We start from the raw sequence: 24881 nt of genomic DNA, 5'->3' as shown, positions 1-24881 counted from the left end.
AGCAGTTTTTGTGTAGGACAAGATAAAGGATCTAGGGTCTTGCCCTCACACCAGACAGCAAACCTCCTCCATTTAAAAGAATCTTCCCTGGAAGAAAGATAGATTTTGGAGACACCCTCAGCCAGATTCAAGGACTGAAATTCTACACTGTCCACATCCAGGCCATGAGGGCCAGGGACTGGAGGTTGGGATGCAGAAGGGACCCCTTGTTTTGCGTTATGAGGGTTGGAAAACACTCCAACCTCCATGGCTCCTTGAAGGATAACCCCAGAAAAGAAGAAGATCAGATCTGTCTCAGCCAGAATGGAGTGATTAGGATCACTGTGCCTCGTTCTTGCCTGAGTTTCAGCAAAGTTTTTTCTATAAGAGCTATCAGATGATACGCATACAGAAGACCTTCCCCCCAGTGAAGGAGAAAGGTATCTGACTCTAGTCAGCCATGAGATCTGAGCCTGGAGCAGAATTAAGAGACCTTGTTGTTGAGATGAGTGATGAGAAGACCCACTAAGGGGATGCCTCACTCTCGGAAGATCTTGCAGGCTATGCCCATATTGAGAGACTACCCTTAAGGTAGCATTACCCTGCTCAGTCTGTCTGCCAAGCTGTTGCCAGCCAAGTATGTTGTTTATAGTACCATCCTGTGAAGGAGGGTCCAGTGCCAGATCTATATGGCCCTCTGACACAACAGATAAGATCCCATATGCCCCTGCTTGTTCACATAATACACTGTAACTTGTTGGTTTCGATGAGAACAATTTGGTTCTGTAACCGATCTCTGAAAGCCTTTAGAGCATTCCAAATAGCCCTTAGCTACAAGATATTGATGTGGAGATCTGTCTCCTGAGCAGACCACACTCCTTGAGTGCGAAGCCCATCCACATGAGCCCCTCCATCCCAAGCTGGATGCATCTGTTGTCAACACCTTTTGAGGAGGTGGAATTTGGAATGTGAGACCCAGCCAAACTGGTCCAAACTGTCCACCAGAGGAGAGATTGAACAAGCTCTGGAACTGGATGACATCCGCTAGGTTCCCTGTGGCTTGAGACCGCTGGGAAGCCAGAGTCCACTGGGCACCTCTCAAATGGAGGTGAGCCATGGGAGTGACATGCACTGAAGAGGCCATGGGGCCTAACAATCTCAACATCTGCTGAGCAGTGACCTGCTTGCTGCTCTGGACCTGCAAGGCGAGCGCTATAGCTATTCACTCTCACCAGGGGCAGAAAGGCCAGGGTTCCACTGCTTGCTGCTCTGGACCTGCAAGGCGAGCGCTATAGCTATTCACTCTCACCAGGGGCAGAAAGGCCAGGGTTCCACTGTATTGAGCAGGGCTCCTATATATTCCAATCACTGAGCTGGAAGAAGATGGGACTTGGGGTAGTATAGGACAAACCCTAGATGCTCCAGCACCCAAATTGATTCTTGCATTGATTCTTGCACTCCTTCCTGCAATGTGCTCTTGACCAGCCAATCATCCAGGTAGTGTAATAAACTCCCAGTCTGTATAGTGATGCTGTGAGTACCACTAAACATTTGGTGAAGACCCTGGGAGCTGACATAAGACCAAAAGGCAGAGCACGATACTGGCAGCAATGTCTCCCTACTCATAATCTGAGATACTTTCTGTGGCTGGGAAGTATCGAAATGTGGGTATAGGAGCATCTTGTTCTTGAATCATGGAGAGAAGGGTGCCCAGGGAAATCATCCTGAAGTTTTCTTTGACCAGAAATTTGTTCACGGCTCGCAGATCTAGGATGGGACAAAATCCTCTCCTCCCCCCACCACTGTCTTTTTGGGCACAAAGTAGTACCTGGAATAGAATCCCTTCTCTTCTTCCCCAGGTGCCACACGTTCAACCTCATTGGCCTGTAGAAAGATGGAGATTTCCCCTACAAGTACCTGATTGTGCTGAGAGCCAATGTAAAATACTCTCGGTAGGCAATTTGGTGATTTTTTGATCCAAATGAAGTGTGTAACTGAGGCGGATTATTTGAAGAACCCACTGGTCAGTGGACATAAGAGGACATTTTTGATGGTAAAAATTCAGTCTCCCTCCCACTGATAGGTCATTCGGGACGGTTAATTGGATGGCAGCTATGCTCTCCTGGAGCCAGTCATAAACTCATTCCTTTCTTTGACTGGAGAGCTAACTGGACCTTCTGGGGACTGGACTGATGTGGTCAGAAGCATTAGGGATGGGGCTGCTGGGTAGAGTGGGAAGGCGGTGGAAACCTATACCTTTGCGAGTAATAGGTTTGCTGCCTAGGCCCAGTCAAAAACCTCCTAGTGGAGGAGGATGAAGCTGGAGGCTACTGAAAGAGGGTCTGAATGGTATCAGTATGTTTCTTAATGAGATCTGCAAGCTTCTCCACCTTGTCCTCAAAAAGATTGTTTCCTCGGCATAGTACGTCCGTGAGTCTGCACATCTCTACACTCATAGAAGGGAGTCTGGACGCAATATCAAAGGTGTCATAAGCACTCCTGGCCAAATATTTCTTGTACTCCAGCTGTTTGTTGGTCAACTGGCGAAGCTCTGCAGCCTCCTCCTGAGGAAGCGAATCCACAAGACTGGGCATACTACGTACCAGACTTCAAGTATATGCTCGTGTAGAACTGGTAGGACTGGATGCAGTTAATAAGCATCGAGGCCTGGTAAACCTTTCTACCAAATGAATCCAGAGTCCAAGCCTCTCTACCTGGGGGAGACAAGGCAGGAGTCCTGGCTCACTTGAGAGTGGATTCAACCACTAGAGAGTAATGAGGCAATTGCACCCTCTCAAATCCAGAAGCCTAGTGGATACAATACTGAGTATCCACCTTCTTTGGTACCACATGCACTGAGAGGGGAGATTCTCAATTCTTTGTCAGTGCATCTTTAAGGCTAGGGTGTAATGGAACTATAATCCCTTTCATAGGAGAAGATTCATAGCCCAGGACAGATAACATCTCTGCCGTAGGCTCTTCTTCCATCTCCAACTTAAATGGGATGGCTGAAGCCATCTCCTGTACAAAACCTGTAAATGAGAGACTCTCCGGTAGAGATTTATGTCTCTGAGGGGAAGGGTCAGAAGGGACTCCACATGACTCCTCCTCCGAGAAGTAATGTGGATCCTCATCTGACTCCCATGAGCGGTCCAAGTCTGACTCCTCGTAATACTCCATATGGGCAGAGTAAGTCTGTGCCTGAGCCGGCTCAGTGGAACTATGTCCACGCCCCGGAAGGCCCCAAGGTACAGCCCTACTCTTAGACTCCGTGGAAGCTTCCTCCCTTGATGTAGAGAGCGGTACCACATGGGTCAATGTGGACACCTGTCAAGGCTTCTGCATCAAAGACTGCTCCACATGCAGACTAGGAGTTGAAGTTCAGCCACAGCTGGAGCAAGCATCCTCAATGTTTGAATGATATGCAACTGAAACATCTCTGAGCACTGCCCAGTGCCCCTCATTGAGGGCAGGGATTGGCAAAAGCTGGGGAACTGGTTCAGAGACAGCCTAAGAAAGAGCTGGTGTTGAACTGGAAGCGGTAACCTGGCTGCTCAAAGACTGGTGCACCGGCTATCCTCTCAGTGCCGGTGCTTCTTGGGTACCAGCAATGCCCATGCCCCGGCACTATGCTTTGGAGGGGACCAATGCTTTCGTTTTTTTGGCTTCCCCTTGGCATTAAGTATTGCGGTCCTTTGACACTGATGAGGATGACATCAAACCTGTATGCATCCTCAGTGTCAGGTCCGATGCTGACTGGTCCTGGGGCCTAATATCAGCGCCTGATGTCGAGGGAGGTGGAGAACTCCTTGATGCCGGTGTACTCCCAGTGGTAGAAAAAGTCTGGGCATCCATCAACGTTGATGCTTCCAGTGCCGATATCAATGGACCAGCCTTCGAGGAGTCAAAAAATTTCTTCTGCTGGATCTGATGCAACCTCTCTGTCCTTAGCTGCATTTGTAAACAGAGAGAACAATAATCAGGCTGGTAGTCAGGCACAAGGCACTGAAAAAAAAAAATAAAGGTTAATATGTGCTAAAGAGACCACAAAGATGCAAACTCTCAGCTCCGTGCGAAACAAAACAAACAAACTGAAGAACCTGCACTTGCATGTCAGCAGGAAGGCACCTGCACGGTGTGACGCTGCTAGAATTTTCTAATAGCTAAATACGCTAGGCTTCCACACCAAGCTCTGTCAGATAATGTCACCCAGATGTGAGAATACAGATGGCATGCTTTGTCCTCGTAGATAGAAGATGTAACAACTGCACAGGGTGGGTTCTTCACTCTAGAGCTCATCAGGAGTCTTGGCATCCTGCTCTAAGGGCTACAGAAAAGAAGAGAAACCACAAGGTATGCCAGTCTTGTTCACATCTGTTCCCTAGGACTCACAGAAGAGGCCAGTTCCCACATGAGAGATACAAGAGTCAGAGGTTGCCAAGTTTGGCCAAAACCTGTCCCCATTAGGTACAGAATGCCATAAAGAGAACAAAGGATAGACCAGTGGGGATATCTGGTCCCATCCAGAAGAAAGAGGTAAAGCTGCTAATAGCCCTCAGTACCTGGAAGCCGGGGAGTAGTAGATCTTGTGAGTGCTTGGTCCCAAATTTTGAGAGAAGGGACTCGGAGCCAAAGTATGGGCCTAGCCTATTCCCTACAATATTGGGTTACATATGAGACCTGGTGACAAGTAGAGTAGCTGTTAACCATCCAGATAGAGACATAAAGCACTTACAAAGGAGCAGAGGGGTGCAACAACTGTCCTCTACAGAAGAAGGATGCCCAAGAACCTATGAGAGAGTACAACTTAGACAACTAAGACTTTCTAATATTGTGAGTTTCTGCTATTTTACTTTATATTTATGGATTGTCTTATCTTTTTCATATCTTTGTCAATACACATATTTTCGCACTTAGAAAGAACTAAATACATTGAGGTTTTAAATTATACTTTGTAGCATTCTCCTCATTTTCTTTTTGGAATGTTATTTAGTGCAAGGGTCCTCAAAATCTAGTCCTCAAGGTCCACGACCCAGCCTAGTTTAAAGGATTCCCAAAATGAATATGTATGAGATTTACCATATTTCCTCGATTTGAAGACACACTTTTTTGCCAGTTTTGATGTCCAAGGAAAGTAGGTGCGGCTTACATTCTATGGCGTTTTTGAATCAAAATCCAAAACTTGAAATCATGTGGCCCAATTCCTTATTCTCTCTACATAGCTATGGGGGCCTTGGGGACCCCCCTCCACCAACCTGTACCATACCTGTTGAAGGGCTGGTGGGGAACAGAACGGTGTGGTACACTCTCCGCATCTGGACTCATTCTGCCACATGCAAAGTGAGTGTGCATCTTTGAATCAAGGGCGTCTTAAAATCGTGTGTTTTTCCTCTTGTATGCAAAATGGAGGATGCGTCTAATCAAGGAAATATGGTATTTGCATGCAATGGAAACAGTAAATGCAAATAGATCTTGTGCATATTCATCGTGGAAATACTGAAACCAGGCTGGATGGTGAACCTCGAGGACTGGATTTGAGGACTCTTAATTTAGTGTCTGCCTACAACATTTGGGATAAGTTAATAAACAATTTTCAAAGGATCTTTTGACTAGTCTGTGAACTTGGGAAGACATTGAAGAGTTGTGTTTTGTTTTAGCCATGGACACATTAAAATGTGTTTGTGTATCTGATTCTGGAGTCAACACTCAGCCCCATTATCTGAGCGATATGTTTACTAGAGGTATAAGAGGAGATGATGGATGGGAAGTTTCTTCATATGGCTAGAGAGAGCAGGTTAACATATTGGGACCCTTATTTGTTTCTGTGGAAAGAGTGCATAACCCAGAAAAGGACTGAGGGGAAAAAAGACATCCCTGCATATAAATGTTACATAAATATGCTTTTTTCCAATGTATGCACCTTTGCATTCTGCTAGCTGATAGAGCCCCCTCCCCCCCCCCCAAAAAAAACCAGTAGCTGGTATGGTGGTTATGTACAACACTTAATGCTGGTCAACGGAAACCAACAGATGATAAATTTGCTCAAAATTCCTAGGAAATCTATACGTAGAATTCTAGTACATAAAAGAGAGTGAGGACCAGTTCACCACCCTATCCCCCACCTTTCTCTCCTATCCAAGCTGAACACATATAGCCTTTTGCTGAGTCACCTTCTGAAGGAGGCTAGTTTCTTAACTGCAACCTTTTGCTGAGTCACCTTTCCAAGGAGCTCTGCTTCTAAGAGCCATAAGAGAAGACTTAGATATGGGCCATTATAAACCTCCTACTCCCAACCTCAAGAGCATAAGCAAATATGCAGCAAGCCCAGGGTGCCCTCTAGCAGCCAACAAACAGTAGAAATAAACTTTATGTGCAAGCTTCAAGAGTCTTCTGCTGTCAGTCACTCATGGTGAACTGGCAGCGCAAAACAATTATACATAAATTTACTACAGGAAATAAGGGCAGCCCCCAAAATATTCCTGTTTAGAAATGCATGCACATTCCTGATTTCCTTCAGTATCTGGGTACATTACAAGAATGACTGGGGCAGAGTTATGCTTTTTGCCTCACTGTGGCCAAGGGGTGTTAAACAGACGGACTTACCCACAGCTCTGAACAAACATGCTCCATCCTCCTTCATTTGTTTGATGATAAAGCCTTTCTTCTCTTGCAAAGCCTTCTCAAACCAGTGTTCCTGCTGGAGACAGTGGATTGACATTATCAGTGTAAGGAGAAGCTCTGCCCTATTCTTCTACAAAGCAGTTTGGCGACCATGCAACTCTGTCTTTAGGAAAACATCTTCTAGTCAAAAGATCAGAAGTGAAAAATAAAATAATTCTGAATTGTTTTCTTTTGCCAATGAATTGAAGTCAAAACATTTGATTCCTCCAAGATTCTGAGGACTCTATGCTGACAGGATCTATTAAATGTTTCCTATTTCAATGGACTTTATTTGTTACATTGGTTGGCTTATTTCCTATCAAGTTGGTTTCTTGGTATATTTGTAATGTTTAAATAGATGAATAGCCAAAACAAAATAAAAAAGGGGGGGGGGGAATAAAAAACTGACCACCATTTAAAATTGTTTTTCTTTAATACCTTAACAATTATATTATGTTGATCCGCATAGATATGTTGTATGAGAAATGTAGTGTGGCTGCCATTAAATCCATTTGAATTGCTGAAAATAAAAATCAACAGGCAAAAACACACAAGGTGTTTTATTTTTTACAGGCTTAATTTCACATTATAAAAATAAGGTCAAGTCAGAGCAGCAAAAAGACAGCATGATTTTGGCTTACTCTAAAAAAAAAAAAAAATTAAAATAAATTAAGGGACACTAAATCAAAGTTACTCACCTGTAGAAGGTGTTCTCCAAGGACAGCAGAAAACAGATTACCACAGATATGTGACGTCACCAACGGAGCCCTGATGTGGATGCTGCCCAGTGTTCTAAACTTTCTAGAAGCTTTAAGCAGGCCTGACCATGAATGCGCACGTGACTTCCTACCTGACCAACTCACGTGGGACCTGCAGTTGGATAAAAAACAGAGAATTCAACTCCTAAAGGAGGTAGGAGAAGATATGGTAATCTGTGTCTTGCTGTCCTAAGAGAACATCTGCTACAGATGAGTAACTTTGCTTTCTCCAAGGACAAGCAGGACATCAGCTTACCACAGATAGGAATCCTTAGGTACCAGGCTCACTGAAACAACAAAAAATGGACAATAAGGTCTTCCAACAGGCAAGACCAACATGGAACCAATTAACCTAGAACTTATAAACATTTCTGTTGTGTGGGTGCAGCCTGGAACAGAACAAAAATGGGCCTAGGAGAGCAGAGCTGGATTCTAGACTCCAAACAAATTCTGCAGAATTGTCTGACCAAACTGACCGTCACATAGTGAGATGTGAATGTGTGGACTGAAGACCACATTGCAGCTTTGCAGATCTCCTCAATGGCGACAGACTTCAAGTGGGCTGCTGACGCAGACATGGCTCTGACATTGTGAGCCACAGCATGACCCTCTAGAGTCAGCCCTGAATAAAAATAGACTTACCCTTTGCACGATGACGGTAAGCGCCAATCACACTGAGGTGAACCCTTAAAACAGTGGTTACCAAACCTGGTCCTGGAGGTACCCCAGCCAGTCAAGTTTTAAGTATATCCACAATAAATATTCATGAGATAGATTCGCATGCAGTGGAGGTAATGCATGCAAATCTCTCTCCTGAATATTTATTATGGGTATCCTGAAAACCTGACTGGCTTGGGCACCTCCAGGACCAAGTTTGGGAACCACTGCCTTAAAGAATTGGTCTTGAGAACACACTCAGAAAGGTGTAAAAGGTACTCAAACAGTTTTGTGTAGGACCAGAGAAAGGATCTAGGGCTTTGCCCTAAGAGCAGATGGCAAACCTCTTCCACTTGAAAACATAACACCTCTTAGTAGAATCTTTCCTGGAAGCCAGCAGAACCTTGGAAACAACCTCAGGCAGTTGAAGGGATGCAAATTCTGTGCTCAACACCCAAACAGTGAGGCCCAGGGATTGGAGGTTGGGTTGAAGAAAAGATCCCTTGTTCTGCATGAGGAAGGTCAGATAACACTCCAATCTCCATGATTCTACAGAGGACAACTCCAGAAGAAGAGGGAATCTTATGTGTCTCGGCAAGTAAGGTGCAATGAGGATCATGGTGCCCCAATAATAATCTCTATATATAAAAGGCACCACCAACGTTCTATGAAGCCTCCAGCCAGAAGTGTGAAGGGGGAGAGATATCCGATTTCCCCATGAGTGTCTGCCCCGCCCTCGCTCTCTCTGTAACACAAACAGTGAAGGAAAAAACACAGCAAAGCACAAAATCAAATCGCTCTCTCTGTAACAGTGAAGGACTCAGAGGGGGGAGGGGACAGCAAAGCACGAAATCAAATCGCTCTCTCTGTAACAGTGAAGGACTCAGAGGGGGGAGGGGAGAGAGGGCAGAGGGCAGGGACACACACACTCCCACATGCACACAGAAGAAAACCTTGCTAGCCCCCGTTTCATTTGCATCAGAAACAGGGCTTTTTTTACTAGTTATAATAATAACAACAGAACTTATTACTCGCACTAGCCTTTCAAGTCAGAGCAGTATGAGAGGATACGCATACAGAAGACCCCCCCCCCCTTCCCCAATCTAGGAGAAGGGCATCTGATGTTAGTCTGCCGTGGGACCAAAGTCTAGAGCAATACTGAGAAACTTTGTTGATAAGGTGAATGTCAAAAAGATCCATCACTGAGGTACCCCATTCCTGAAAGATCTTCCAGGCAACACTAATGTTGAGAGACCTTACGTACGGTTACATCACCCTGTCAGTCCATCAGCCAGACTGTTGTCTTTGCCTGCAGGTATGTGGTCCCAAATATGATGCCATGACTGGAGGCTCACTGCCACATCCTAGACTGCTTGGTTTTAACTCTGTGTGGATGGCCCCAACTCAGGCTCCAAATCTGAGTCTGCATCACCATCAAGATGCTCAGCTTCAAAAGAATTACTCTGAAGGGCAGATCATTCAATGCACCTGAGGATCAAGTCCCAGACACTTAAAACTTCAATTTGTTTGATACAGTTTTCCTGTCCAACTCTGCCTTGAATATTGTTGAGAGCAGTATTAAGTTTGGCCTAGTAGGGGAGCCAACATTTGAAGGTCAGACTCAAAAGCTCTTGACTGGACCTGCACAGACCAAAACTACACTGTAGCATTTGGATTATATAAAGACATTGCATTTCCCATGCTCTGAACTAGAAATATAAAATATTAATCATTTAAAATGACTGAACTATAAATAAAAGTTAAAGTTTGATCATTTAGCCCAGGAACTGCAGCGCTGACCCTCCCAGCTCCATCAGAATTTATGCAGTCTTGATGGGGAAGACCACCATTAGCTGCACTTAAAGGACCTCTGGTATTCCCAATCACCGAGCGGGGACCATAGAGTATTCCAGTGAACTCTCCCATCTCAATTAAAAGGGGTCTTTAATTTTCCAAGAATGAGAAAATGCACTTGGGCCAGCTTAGGGCACCAAGAACGCAACATACGGAAAGTGCAGCGCTGGCCCACCATCATTGGGGGGGGGGGGGGGGGGGGGAGGGGCTGTAAATACTCTCCTCAAGCCCAACTCTGCGTGACTCCCTGTGGTGGGAGCTTTTCCCCAGACACCATGCACTGCCAACTTTCCCAGAACTTTGTGCACCTCTGGACACAGATCAAAGCTGGGACTCTGTAGCCTTTGGATCAAGCTTCTCCAATCTGGGGTCCAACCACTGCAGGCTGAAACGGGTGGATTGCCTACCACTGTTCGTCTCCAGTACTTCTACTGAAGGCACCATGACCAGTCTCCACAGGACTTCTGGTTTCTCGCCCCGGCGTCTCTACATGATCAGCCTTCACTCGACGCCCGTCATCGAGACTCCTCGGTACCAATGAGTGGAATCCTCACGTTTCCTCGGGGCCAGGTCCGACGAAGGTCGGTCCCGGGGGACCTGCATAACAGGAGGCCTCCAGACAGGTGGAGACCCACTCGATGCCTCACTGCTCCCAGCACAAGTTAGTCGTTCCGCAGCCATTACCTTCGCTCCCAACGTCGATGTCGAAGGACTGGACCGAGCCCCAAAAAGCTTCTCTCGTTGGGCCTCTCGAGACACCTGAGTCCATTTCTTCATGCGAAGACACAGACTACAAGCGGCTGGGCTATGGTCGGGCCCAAGGCACTGGATACACCAGATGTGGGTATCAGTACCCGAGATGATCCGGTTGCACCAAGTACAACTCTTGAAGCCGCTGGGTGTCTTCGATGACATGGAAGGAAAAACGGCTTCGGCTAAATCAAAAGACGTGATCATGCCTGTTAAAAGAAAAAAGGGCACAAAAAGAAGGGAACAACCCAGCTGCATCGAAAAAGAAAGGAAACTTTAAAATGGCAAAAGAAATAAAGAAACTACGGCGAAAGATTTTTTTTTTAACTATAAATTTCGAAGAACAAGAAAAAGAAATAAGGCAAAAAGCCGCAAAAATGAAGGAACTCTTTCCCTGGCCTGACAGGAGCGGGGAAAAACTCGACCGCACCTCACCGCAGAGAAAAAATAACTGAGCGGGAACACGCGCGTGAAGGGCGGGAAGTCGTCCGAGCATGCGCACCAGAAGGCTCTGGCAAACTTTTAAAATTTTTTGCATCCAAAACTGCCGATTCCCGGGCTGACGCGGACGTCGACCCACATGTGAGAACAAGCAGCCTGCTTGTCCTTGGAGAATTTTATTTACACTCATATAGTATCACTCTGGCAGCTTTGATGCAAGGAAATGGAAACCACAGGAAAGAGTACCAGAGCCTCCTGCTCCAGACAAACACAAAACATGGCAGTCTGCACTCTAGATTGCTTCACCATAAAGCAGTTGAAAGAAGAAAATATATATAGAGAGAGTCTGCCTCTGCACACTCAAACCTCTCGTTCTGCAATAGCTGTTCGTCCTTCAAATTAACAGCACGAAAGGCAGAGGAAATCTTTCCCCCTCCAGAGGAGATCTCGTAGCACTACCGAAGAGGCCACCAGAACAATAGCAGACCTCTGTCAGAAAGGTCTGTGCCGCTCCTCCACAGCTACGCCAAAAACCCAAGTGCTGTAGAAAGCCCTGACGCCATACTGAAAACCAGCACCGCTTTGCAAACGCCTCTGACGGTACTATGTAAGCCACACTGAGCCTGCAAATAGGTGGGAAAATGTGGGGTACAAATGCAACAAATAAAAATAAATAAATAAATTGAGAAGTCCTCATACCTCCACTTTGTTTTTGTTTTGTTTTTTTAAACGGAACCCTGCGGTTCCTTTTTTCTGTTTTTTTTTTTTTTTTAACTGAACTAACACCTGTCCAGAACAACCACCCGACACTTGAACCCAAACCAGAGCAGAGAAAGAGGAACTATAACACACTCCCGAGCCCAAGACCCACAGGGAGACAGTCATGACAGCAGGCTAAAGCCATTACACCTGCCTGCTTTTTGTTTTGTTTTTTTGTAAAATATCACAGCGGCTGTTCCCCACGGCTCTGCAAACTCCCTTCCCTCAAAGGGGTTGAGGCCAGCAACTGGCCACAGTTCACCCTGAGCCCTCAGGCATACAGGGAAAGCTTGGGAATAGGAGGGGAGAGGGACCCGGCCACCCAAGTGTAGCACCCCCGAGGCATTAGAGAACTCCCATGGGCCTCAGTTTCTGCTAGCAGATAACCAAAACGGCACACACAGATGTATAAAAGAAAATGTCAAACTTACTAGACTGAGAAAGCATAGGTAAAGTTATCTATTTCAAACAGAAATTAGAATACAGAATAGACATTTTGAGACCAAGGGGTTCACCACACCTACCACCTGCTGGAGACTGAGAATACTGAGGTTTCCAAGGGGCTGAGCACGGCTCTTACTGAATGCCTCAAAATCAGTTTTCTCTGTCTCCACCTGCTGGTAGGCGTGCACAACCCAACAGTTTTCTGGGCCGGTCCGGAGGGGCGCTAAGGAACTAATATGGTTGCTTTAACTGCCTGTTCCTCATGCCCCTTTTCTTACTCTGAGCTCTATTATGCATTAAATAATGCCCTAATTGCCTAGCCTGCTGCTCACTGCCTGAAGTCAAGTCAAGCTGCCAAGAGGGAAGATGGTTGGGGTTTTCTGACTGTGAGGTCTGGAACCAGTAATGTTTGCTGAATTATGACCATAGCTGCCAAGAGGGGGGGCAGGAGGGACAAAATTCCCCTGGCCCGGGCCTCCAAGGGGGGCCTGGCGCCACAGTCCCACCCACCCTCCGTTGTCGACCGTCTGCCACCAGGTCGGGCCCCCTGCATTGAAATCACAGCGTCTCTCACCTCCTTCCTTCCCCGTGTCCTGCCCTCGTCTGACGTAACTTCCACGAGGGCAGGACACAAGGAGGGAAAGAGGGCTAAAGGGAGGCGATCTGCTGCCCTGCTGCCTGCAGCGCTTTCACACGGAGGTGAGAGGTGCTGTGATTTCAATGAAGGGGGCCTGGCCCATTGGCGGATGGAGAGGGGCGGCCTTGCCCCGGACCAGTCTCTCAGCGGCACCGATTATGACTGGACCAGTTCCTGCCACATGTCTACCTGTAGCCTGTCACACACTTTGGGAATGGGTCAGGCTCCTCCTCTCTACTTAAACCATTGTGTTTACAATCAAAAAAGTTGTTCGTACACATAAGTCTTGTTCAGCCTGAAAGGTCTCTGAAATGGCAGGAGCTAGAAACACAATTTTATAACACTCATGTCCTTCTATGTTAAATTGTACAGCGCTGCGTAACCCTAGTAGCGCTTTAGAAATGTCAAGTAGTAGTAGTAAGTAGTAGTATTTCTTGACCCAAAGTCACTGGAGTGGTTGTTTTATGATTTAATATAATCTGTGTTTTCACTGTATATTGCTTTATGCACCTGTAACAAACAGTATGTCAAATGAATAAACTGAACGGACAGGACCTGATTGAATATAGAGCAGCATTTTGGCAGATCAACCAGCAACAGTGAGACCCTGAAAGAATGTGCGGGACATGGGGCCACAGACTGTGTGGTTGTGGACTTTCTGGTGGCTGTTTGGGTGAATGCAAGGGGAAAGAAAAGAACAGAAAATGCAAGGGGAAAGAAGAGACAGAAAAAGCAGCAGCAGTAGACTTACCAGCCATGTGAGTACAGACCCTGTAGTTAGGCAGAGGTCTTAGGTTACTTACGTTAGACAAGGGCGGGCCCAGGAGCAAAGGAGGACGTCCTTTCCTCTTGGGCCCGCCCTTGTCTGACGTAAGTAACCTATGTTGGTTACTTACGTCAGACGGAGGCAGGCCCAAGAGGAGAGAGACGCAAAGGAAGAAGACTGGGCACACAGACATCAGCTGTTCTTCAGCCTTCACACAGCGCTGCACGGGCCGGTAAGAGGGAGGGGGGCATGGTGGCGAAGACCCCTGGAGGTGGCAGGGTACAGGGCGGATGATGTCGGGAGGCGGAGCTGTGGGGCGAAAGAGTAGAGAGGAAGGGAGGGGGGGCCGGCCAGAGCTGCTGATTTTTGTTTTGCTTTTTAATTTTATAATGCAGGGGGAACCAGGAGCAGCGGCGACCTCGGGCGGGAGGGGGGGGGGGGCAAGGCCGTCCATACAGGACGCTCTTGATGAGCCCACACTTTTTTTTTTGTATTGCTGCATTTTTTTTTACATTAGTTTTTAGCCGGACAGCCCTAACGAGAGGTACAGACCTCTCGTTAGATTTCTCGGCGTTTCGTTCGGTTTTCCTGTGTTAAACAAATCGAAAAGGTTAGTGCATGTCATTTCAATAGGGTTTCTACACTAATTGCTCATCTGCATTCCGTTTTCAGTAGCTGCTACCAACGTTGGAAAAAGGGCTTTAGTGCATGCAACGATTTGAAAATTCTTCGTTAAAGGCTCATTTTTGGCTCGTTAAAGCTTAGTACATCTGGCTCTAAGAGTCAAAGAGACAAAAGATGGCTAAAGGGAAGCTGTTAAAATTCAAATCTCAATCTGGGAAGAACAATCCAGTAAGGCAAGTAACTTCCTAAACAAAACAGGAAGCGGCATCAGAAGGTATGACCCAGCAGAAGGAAGGCCCCAGAGCAGGCCTGTGGAGAATGTTTTTGGTGGCTCCATAAGGTAGAACTACCACAGCTGGGGGGGGGGGAGGAAGATGCAGAGATGTCTGACCCGCAGGAGCGGTAATCCCCTTTTTACCATTCCCGCGGGGCAGTATAAATTGTTGCTCCCACACCCACCATAAATGCACACATTTTTTCTGTTACCACAGTTTACCACAGGTCCCCATCCCCTTGTCATTCTCTACCATCATCCTTTCCAAAAATAAATATTTTTTTCTACTACTAAGCCTATTCCATTTCACCCTTACCCTATGCACCCTCATTCTAGAGCTTCCTTTCAACTGAAAGAGGCTTGCCTCCAGTATTCATTCATTATTTATATAACACACTCCAGATGTACATTACAGAACCTTTTTTGTTGTTGTTGTTATGTAAAAGACAAGCTGCGGTTACCTCATCCCTTTGTTGAAATCTGTGACAAAAATTTAGGAACTGACTCTCAAAATTTAGTATAATAAAAAAAAATACTACTTCAATAAAATTAACATTTACTACTACTACTACTATTTAGCATTTATATAGCGCTACAAAGCGTACGCAGCACTGCACGCTTTAAAGCTCATGCTCAGCAAGTTGATGATAAATACAAAATATAATGCACTAATACATTACTTGCCTTTTCAACCCTGAGCTCGAAGTGAGTTGCATTCAGATACAACTGGTATTTCCCTGCCCCAGAATGTTCAAATTGCATGAAGAATGAATGACTCGTCCAAGGTCACAAGAAAAGTCTGAGACAAAAGTGAGATCAGAACCCTAGCTCTTCTGTCTGCTGCTCTAACTACTAGGACCCGATAATGAGGAGCAGCCTAGTGATTAAAGAAAGCAGAGATCCAAGTGGAGGCCTCAGTACAAGAAAAACAAAAGGATCCTGGCTCATGTGTAAAGATATGCTTGACTGCAGGAAAAAGGAATTTCTCTTTCTAAAAGCGTATGTTCCTATAATTTTATTATATACAGTATATTTTATTGTTATTTAATGGAGGAATAGCCTAATCATTAGAGCAGCATGTTAAACCAAGGAAGCCCACTTCAAATCTCACTGCAGCTCCTTGTGTTCTTGGTCAAGTCACTCAGGCGGCAATTCTAAAAATTGGCATCTCAGCTTAGGCTCCCCCAAGGCCAAGCCCTTAGCCTTTTATCCTCACCTCTTTATTCCCTTACCCTTATTGTTCTGTCTGTTACCCTTATTGTTTTGTCTGTTTACCTGTCTTATCTAGATTGTAAGCTCTTTGAGCAGGGACTGTCTTTTGTGTATGGTGTACAGCGCTGCGTATGCCTTGTAGCGCTATAGAAATGATAAGTAGTAGTAGTAGTAGCATCAGTTCTATAACAGCATGTTGATGCCAAGATTCCGTTACAAAAGTCTAGCATGTTGGCACTGTCATGCCCATGTTTAGGCATGCCCTCTTAAGCCATGTCAATGGCAAGCATTATTTATATGGCAAGCATTATTTATAGTGTTCTATAAACTACACATGTAACTGGAAGACATGCCCATGTATCACCCACATGTACGCCCTCTTGCAGTCAAGCACTTAAGTGCTACCTTATAGAATAGTGCCAAGTGCACAGACCTATGTTTAGTAAGCGGCACTAAGAGAATGTTAGCGTCTTTAACGCGCACAAATGGTTTACACGCATTAAACACTAACGCGCCCAGAAATGTATAGGCACGTTAGCGTTTAACACGCCGTAAATTTACAGGCGCATTAAAAACGCTAACACACCTTAGTAAGCATACCCAATAGGCTCCTATCAATTAATGGCACCTTTGACATGAATAAGTGGCACATATCTCTAGGTGCCAGTTTATAGAATTGCCTCATTAAACCTCAGGTAAAAACTCAGATTGCAAGTCCTCTGGGAATAGGAAAATATCTACTGTATGTGAATATAACTTACCTTGAGCTACAACTGAAAAAGGCATAAGACAAACCGAATAGCAAGACAAACAGAACAAATTACATTTCAAACTTTTTACAGTCCCTGTAAGAACATGAGAAGTACAGCAACCAAACAACCTAAAGGGGTTAAGCTCTAAACTAATTCTTACTCATATGGTGCTCTCTGCTGGTTGCTTTTATGTATAATCATGGTCAAGAAACATCTCGTTTTCTTTTTTCTATTATAAAGATGCAATTGTGTATTCTTCCACATCATATGGTGTCCAGAAAAAATAGGACCCTTATATAGTTTCAAAATACTTTGCAACTGTTTAAACATTTAGTGTGACCTTTGAAAATACATTAGTATATGTGTTTTTTTTCTTAGTTAATTCATACTTTGTGTTCAAAGTGTCCTTCTTTAACCTTAACACAAAAGTCTTCAACACCACTGAGTTGTTGGCTCAATGAATTCTGGAGTTTCATTAATTAAGAGCTCAACTGTTTTGTAAGCTTTATGAACTGGAGAAAAATAAAATATTCAGAAATGTCTCAAATTTGTGGCAGTTTCTGCTGCAGTAGGATGGTTTTGGTTAGTTGGAAAATTTGGGGGGTTCCTTTTTTTCCTGACACTGTGTACCACCCTGCTCATATAAAGAGGTCCTTTATTTAAAGAACAGTGAATGAGACACAATAAACTTAAGTAGAACTCCTCTACATCTGGACTTTAAGGGGACATGAACAAAATTAAGAGCTAAATTAGCTTCCCACTACTACAAGGGGTAGAATTTCAATCTAGAGAGGAAGCTTGTTGGAATACGGTTAGAAAACAACCTCGATAAGGAAAAAACATTAATCACTGTGAGAAGTGGATTGCATCCACTTTGGGAAACTGCTAATACCCTCACCACTTCCTCAGGAGAGAGAGGATAGAGTCTGGCCAGTACCATGGACCCTAAAGAATTCATCTGAGGCCTCCTACTCGCCATCATGCAGCATCATGCCTTATGAAGGGGGAAGTACTTGGGTGTGCCCCCCCCCCCCCCCCCCCCCCGAGAACAATTGGGTCCCCATCTGTGTCTGTTTGACTGAGACCAAACCCAGGGCCTTGGACACTGAGGGGAGAGGAGTTGTGCTGAGCCAGTCACAGAGTGACTGACTCAGAAAGGTCATCTGCCTCATCAGGGCCACCTCTACAGGTTGAAGAACCTCCTGTGGGCACATGGTCATCTTGCGCCTTTTGACCCCAGGAACAGACGCCGCCCCCCCCCCCCCCCCCCCAAGCAGCAAGGGTCAAGCATTAGTTGCTAGTGCTTGCTTAACAAGATCACAGGCTGCAGCCGCAACCCCTAAGTTCCAAGGGGGTCTAAAACTGCTTCTGCTGCAGAGAAACTACTTTAAGACCCAAAATGACTGCTGTCCCTGCCAAAGACATCAGGACCACAAGTCCCCACCTCTACACACATCAGGGACCCTGTCAGGCGAAAGAGAGCTTAGAAGGCCATGTTGCAGCACTGCAAATCTCATGAAGAGATAGTGCTCCAGTTTCCGCCCAGGAAGAGGAAATCGCTCTTGTGGAATGTGCCTTAAAGGCTTCAGGCAGAGCCCGGCCAGACAGCAGATATGCTAAAAAGATAGCTTCTTTGAGCCAACGGGCAATAGTGGCTTTATACGCTGAAGACCCTCTGTGAGGACCTGCAAACAGCACAAAAAGATGATCAAAGGTCCTGAAAGAATTTGTAATTCGCAGATACTGCAACAGAGTCCTGCGCACATCCAAAAGGGGCAACTGCCCAAATGAATCTGGAAACTCCTCCTCAACAAAGGAGGGAAAAAAACAGGCTGGTTTAGGTGAAATGCTGAAACCACCTTAGGCATGAAGGAAGGCACGGTCCGAACCGTGACCCCTGACTCTGAGAATTGCAGAAAAGGGTCTCTACAGGACAGCGCCTGGAGCTCTGACACCTGTCTCGCTGAGGTAATGGCCACTAAAAAGACGGCCTTCAGTGTCAAATCTTTCTCTGAAGCACGCCGAAGCGGTTCAAAGGGAGCCCCCTGAAGGGCCTTCAATACTAACCCCAGGTTCCAAGCTGGACAAGGTGCCCGCACGGGAGGATGGAGCCGAATCATCCCTCTAAGAAACCGTGCCACATCTGGATGAGCAGCTAAGGACACGCCTTCAACTTTGCCACGCAGGGAGGCCAATGCTGCCACTTGCACCCGCAGGAAATTATAGGCCAAGCCTTTGTGTACACCATCCTGCAAAAAGTCCAGAATCGGCAAGACAGGAGCCCGCAACGGAGAAAGCGCTCTTGAAACACACCAGATTTCAAACTGGCGCCAAATCCTGGCATAAGCCACGGAAGTGGAGCGCTTACGGGCCTGCAGGAGAGTGGAAATTACCTTATTTGAGTAGCCTTTAGCTCTCAATTGCGCCCTCTCAATCGCCATGCCGTAAGATCAAAGCGGCAGGCGTCCTCCATGGCCACCGGACCCTGTGACAACAGGTACGGAACCAGAAGTAACGGAAAGGGAGCCTCCAACAGCATCTGTCGGAGGTCCACATACCAAGGCCTCCTGGGCCAATCCGGGACGATGAGCACCACTTCTCCTGGATGCAGACGAATCCGCAGGAGCACTCGCCCTATCAAGGGCCACGGAGGGAAGACATACAGCAAGCCCAGGGGCCAGGGTTGAGCCAAGGCATCCAACTCGGCAGAGCGAGGATCCCTCCATCTGCTGAACTTGCCCCATTTGGCACATATCTGCAGGAATACATTGTATGCTAGTTCCCACTCCGCTGGATCGATCTGATGCCTGCTTAGATAGTCGGCGTGCACGTTGCTCTGACCTGCAATGTGAGCTGCTGACAGGGACTGTAGATGCAGCTCAGCCCAGTGGCGAATTTGTTCGGCCTGCGCGGCTAGAGCTCTGCACTGAGCGCCGCCTTGTCGATTTATGTAGGCCACTGCTGTTGTGTTGTCCGACATCACTCGGACAGCCAATCCTTCCAGGGCCACTTGAATGGCCAGAAGAGCCAGAAACACTGCTTTAAATCCCAGGCGGTTGATAGACCACCCCGACTCATCGGGCGTCTATAGACCCTGAGCATTCTTCCCCTAGCCCTTCAGGCTGGCATCTGTCACCACTAAGCACCAATTGGGGAGTGCCAGCGGCATTCCCCGCCGCAACATGCTGTCCGAGAGCCACCACTCCATACTGAGGCGGGCCGCAGGGAGCCAAGAAAATCTGCACTGATAATCCTGAGATACTGGAGACCATCCTTGAAGAAGAGAAAACTGTAGAGGTCTCAGGTGCGCTCTCGCCCATGGCACCACTTCCAAGGTGGCCGTCATCGATCCGAGCAGCTGGACAATGTCCCAAGCTCATGGGCGGGGCATCCTCAGGAGCAAACGGACCTGATTCTGAAGCTTGCACCGCCTTTGCTCGGGAAGAAACACATAGCCCGAGGCTGTGTCGAACCTGGCCCCCAAATATTCTAGAGATTGCGAGGGGGTAAGGTATCTTTTGGCCATATTGATGACCCAGCCCAGAGATTGAAGGATTGAAACCACTCTGGCTGTAGTTAAATGACTCTCTTTTTCTGAGTCTGCTCTGATGAGCCAGTTGTCTAGGTACGGGTGAACTCGGATACCCTCTCGCCTGAGAAAAGCAGCTACTACTACCATTACCTTGGAGAAGGTTCGGGGAGCTGTGGCGAGGCCAAAAGGCAAGGCCCGAAACTGGAAATGTTTTCCCAACACCGCAAACCGCAGAAACTTCTGGTGGGGGGGCCAAATTGGTATGTGCAAGTAAGCTTCTTTCAGGTCCAGAGACGTGAGAAACTCTCCTGGCTGTACCGACACAATGACGGAGCGCAGGGTTTCCATGTGAAAATGCCGCACTCTTAAGGACTCGTTCAGCTCCTTTAAGTCCAGGATCGGGCAAAAAGACCCGCCTTTTCGTGGCACCACAAAGTAAATGGAGTAGCGGCCTAGACCTTGTTCGGCGGGAGGCACCGGGGTCACAGCCCCTATCTGGCACAGACTGTGCAAAGTCTCCTCTACCGCCGCCCCTTTGGCGGCAGAACCGCATCGGGACTCCACAAACATGTCTCTCACCGGGGCATCGAATTCTATTTGGTATCCGTCTCTGATCAGGTCCAAGACCCACTGATCTGCGGAGATTTTGGCCCACCCCTCGAAAAAGAGGGAAAGTCTTCCTCCGATGACAGGAAACGAGGAGGGGGCCGGCGCACCATCATTGAGAGGGTCGCCCCTGAACTCCAGGCCTAGAACCGGCAGCTGCGGAACGTTTGTCCGAGCGAAAGGAGTTTCTCTGCTGAAAGCAGGCACGAGAAGTGAACCCAGCAGCACGCCCCGGGAGGTACCTTCTAGCTTCACGGAAGCGAGGTCTGTAAGAGAAGCGGACCGCCTGACCCTTAGAGGAAGGCTTCGGCCTATCTTCGGGCAAGCACTGAGGTTTGGAATCCCCCAGGCCTTTAACAATGTTTTCCAGCTCCTCACCAAACAGGAGAAGACCTTGAAAGGGCAACTTCACCAACCTTTGCTTAGAGGCCATGTCCGCCGCCCAATGTCGTAGCCAAAGAGTGCGGCGAGCCGCCACTGCTACAGCCATTTGTTTAGCCGAAGCTCTGACCATATCATAAAGGGCGTCAGCCAAAAAGGACAAGGCCGACTCCATCCGCGGAGCCACTTCAGATAAGGTCTCTGCTCCATCACTGGGCTGTTCCACTGCCTGCTGTAACCAAGCCAGGCAGGCTCTAGCAGCATAACAACTGCATGCAGACGCCCTAACAGTGAGACCTGCCAAATCAAAGGACCGCTTCAGAGCTGAATCAAGCCTGCAGTCTTGAATATCCTTCAGGGCAACACCTCCTTCAACAGGGAGGGTAGTTCTCTTTGTCACAGCCGTGACCAGGGCATCCACTTTAGGCATTGCAAAGCGAGCCAAATGTTCCTCACTCAGAGGGTATAATTGCCCCATAGCCCTGGCAACCTTCAAAGGTCCCTCGGGGTCAGCCCATTGAGCCGAAATAAGCTCTTGGATGGAGTCATGCAAAGGAAAAGCTCGAGCAGGCTTTCTGGTACAAGCCATCCGTGGATTAACAGAGGAGGCTGTGCCACTCTCTGCATCTTCAATCGAGAGGGCTTGTAAGCCATCTGAAATAAGCGCTGGCAGCTCCTCGCGGTGGAAACTCCTCACCGCAGACGGATCATCAGGATCCTTTGGCAATTCTGCTCCCGACTCTGGCTCCTCAGACCAAGAAGCTCTGCCAGACCCCTCAGAATCCTCATAGCCCGACCACGGGGGAGGGGGGGGAAGGGGTGTGCGCCACACTCAGACGGGGAATTAGCCCTTCTGCGTTTATCAGGAGGATAAGAAACAGGCAAAGCCAACTCCAAAAGGCCAGGATCCACCGGGGGGGGGGGGGGGGGGGGGACAGGGGACAGGCAGAGGTTCTGAAGATCCCTGTGGAAGAGCTGTTTTAAGCATGTATGCTTTATGCAGCATTAAAACAAAATCAGGGGAGAAAACCGCTCCCTGACCGCCCAGATCCTGCCCAGGGCTATCAGCTCTAATATTAGCCTCACTCAGAGGACCCCCCCCCCCCCGCGGATTCAGGGCTCTCCGTCACAACGGAGGCCGCGCCATGTGGAAAATCCAAAATGGCATCCGCTGCCAACTCAGAGCGCGAAAGATCGCCGCTTGCCATGCTCGGGCCGGCCCTACCATCTGTACAGCACGAATTACAGAGCCCTGCTGCTGATTTGCGCTTGCCAAATTTAGAACAGCGCTTTACAGCCTCTGCAGCCATCGCCGAAAACGGCGGTAAAATTCAAAATGGCGGTTCGCGCCAAAAACGTCCCAATTGCGGGCCCACCCCGGAGGAGTCAGAAAACACTCTTACCTCACTAGACCGAGTATCACAGCTCCGGTCCTGCAGAAGAATCTCAAGAAAAACCTCTTTTCCAAGATCACTGCGCTAAAGCGCTTTTTTTTTTTTAACGCTGTGAGGAAAGCAGAGGCAAAAGAGGTAAATAAAAACACTCCGGAGGCTCAGATAAGTGGGAAAGGCAGGGAAAGGCGAACCAATGTGCCTGCATCCACTGAGTGGGAAAGGACAGGGAAAAGCAAGCTAATATGTCCACATCCACGGGGGCATGGGTAAGGCAGGGAAAGGGCTGACCTATGTGCCTTCAAAGTGAAGCTGCTATAGCCTCTAACACCCCGGCTAACAACTGGCAAGCCAGGAGCCACCCCCAGGCAGATTTCTGATGGAGCTCGAAGAAGCTGCAGCCACCCTGCTTGGGGAGATAGAGAATACTGAAGAGGCAGTGGAGCTAGCTGGCCATGAGGCACTGTGAAAAGTTGAGTGCTATCTCCCCCTGCTGGTTGATGGACACAACCCATACGTAATGGCTTCAACTGCTTGATGACAAGGAAATACAATATATACATATTTTGACTTTACAACTTTGCTTATAAACAGCCCACAGCAGAGTGGCTTAGTGGCAATTACCATGCACTAATAAATCAACTTCAGCTACCCATGCCAGCTGGGTATGCTGGACAGTCTCCCCCACTAGTCAACATCAACAGCAAGGCGGTATTTTTATAAAGCATTCTCTGCATGTTAACAGATTTATGTGTGGAAAAAGGAGTTTCTAAAACTGCACAGTTGCAAACACATATAAAAGTATAGATGTGTCAAGATTATGAATAGGCATTCCTATGGGTTTTAGTTTGGATGGCGTGAGTACAGATTTGCAATTAACATGCAGATTTTTCAATCCCTGGACAGTGATGCACAAACTCTACTACATTGTATGCTCTTGAAAGCAAGTCAAAGATTGTATTGGGCTAGTCTAATTAAAAAAAAAAAAAGTGTATCATCTTATTTTCTTTTATAGTATTTCTATTTATTACAAAACCCTGGCACTCAATCAAAATCAAGAAAACATTTCTAGATTGTTTCCTTCCAAAGGTATTTTATAGATTATAGTGACAGTCATGCTTTGAAAGTAATGCAAAGCAAGACCTAGGGTATAGCATACTTGCATAAGGAAACTTGCAAAAGCTGCTTCTTATTGGAAAGAATGGTGATTGACACAATTCTTCAACCTAGACACTACAAAAAGGGCACATGTAGTATGCACACACGTGTACGTCGTCAGTGCAAGTCTGTGCACTATTAGGGCCAAACGCTGTGTGCCTTCTGTACTAAGGAAAAATTAAATCTTAACTGCTAAGTTTCTTTCCTTTGGTCCCAAATGATCAGTCCAGGCTTGCAGGTTATGCCCATCTGCCAGCAGAAACCACAGTTGAGCTGTACCTTATAATGTACTGTGCACCCAGACTCAGTATCGTGATATCCAAGCAGCAAAAGTCTGTTTGAGTCAAATGAAACAAAAAGCTGGGTGGACTACCTACAGGCTTTTAGTCTGCTCCAGATAGAAGGTTAAGGCTTGCTTGAAGTCCAAGGTGGGCAGTACACTTTTGCCAGGATGGGCATGAGGTTTTGGGAAAAATATTAGAACAACAACTGACTGATAAAAGATGGAACTCCAACACTACCTTAGGAAGAAACTTAGGATGTGTGCGGGGAACTACTCTATTAAGGTGAAACTCTGTATCTCTGGATCTGCTACTAGAGCCTGAAGATCACTGACCCTGCGAGATGAAGTAACTGCCACCAAAAACAAGATCTTCCAAGGTCAAGTACTCAAGAGGACAGGAATTTAGTGGCTCAAAAAGAGCTTTCATCAGGCGGGCAAGGATGACATTGAGGTCCCATGACACAGGTGGAGGTTTGATTTTTTTTTTTTTTGGGGGGGGGGGGGGGGGAGGTAAGTCAGAAGCAAACCTCACATAAAACAAACAACTAAAGGCTGTACAGAGATGGGCTTACCCTCTACATAGTGATGGTAACCGCAAATTGCACCTGAGATGAACCCTTAATAGAGTTGGTATTTAAACCAGACTCAGGCAGGAGTAGAAGGTACTCGAGCAGTTTTTGTGTAGGGCAAGAAAAAAGATCTAGAGTCTTGCCCTCACACCTGACGGCAAACCTCTTCCATTTTAAAGTATAACGCCTCTTAGTAGAATCTTACGTGGAAGCCTGCAAGACTTTAGAAACAACGTCAGGGTCATTCCATGCTAAGTGGTCTAAACCTTCCCACCATCATGTCTCCAATTTTGTTCAAATTTTATCTGTTGCGCGAGTCAGGTGTTAAACGAAGTTTCCCCAAAATTTGAGGTCTCTAACTGCAATAGTTGCAGATCTAGACCCCCTTTTCTGA

The 24881-nt window shown here is 46.9% G+C and overlaps 1 protein-coding gene across 3 annotated transcripts in view; it reads right to left on the bottom strand.

Moving 5' to 3' along the window:
• OTUD5 (OTU deubiquitinase 5) overlaps positions 1–24881 on the bottom strand; it is a 200194-nt gene that overhangs the window by 152343 nt on the left and 22970 nt on the right. For 2 of the 3 annotated variants that reach the window (XM_030194009.1, XM_030194011.1), the window contains exon 2: positions 6583–6676. In XM_030194009.1, coding sequence (XP_030049869.1) covers positions 6583–6676 — 94 coding nt within the window. The remainder of the gene's footprint in view (positions 1–6582; positions 6677–24881) is intronic. The other variant, XM_030194010.1, reaches the window with a different exon arrangement.

This window comes from Microcaecilia unicolor, chromosome 2 (genome assembly GCF_901765095.1).
Source record: "Microcaecilia unicolor chromosome 2, aMicUni1.1, whole genome shotgun sequence".
NCBI classification, from domain to species: domain Eukaryota; kingdom Metazoa; phylum Chordata; class Amphibia; order Gymnophiona; family Siphonopidae; genus Microcaecilia; species Microcaecilia unicolor.
Note: the sequence above shows the minus strand (reverse complement) of the source record. Positions and strands in the feature narration are given on the sequence as shown.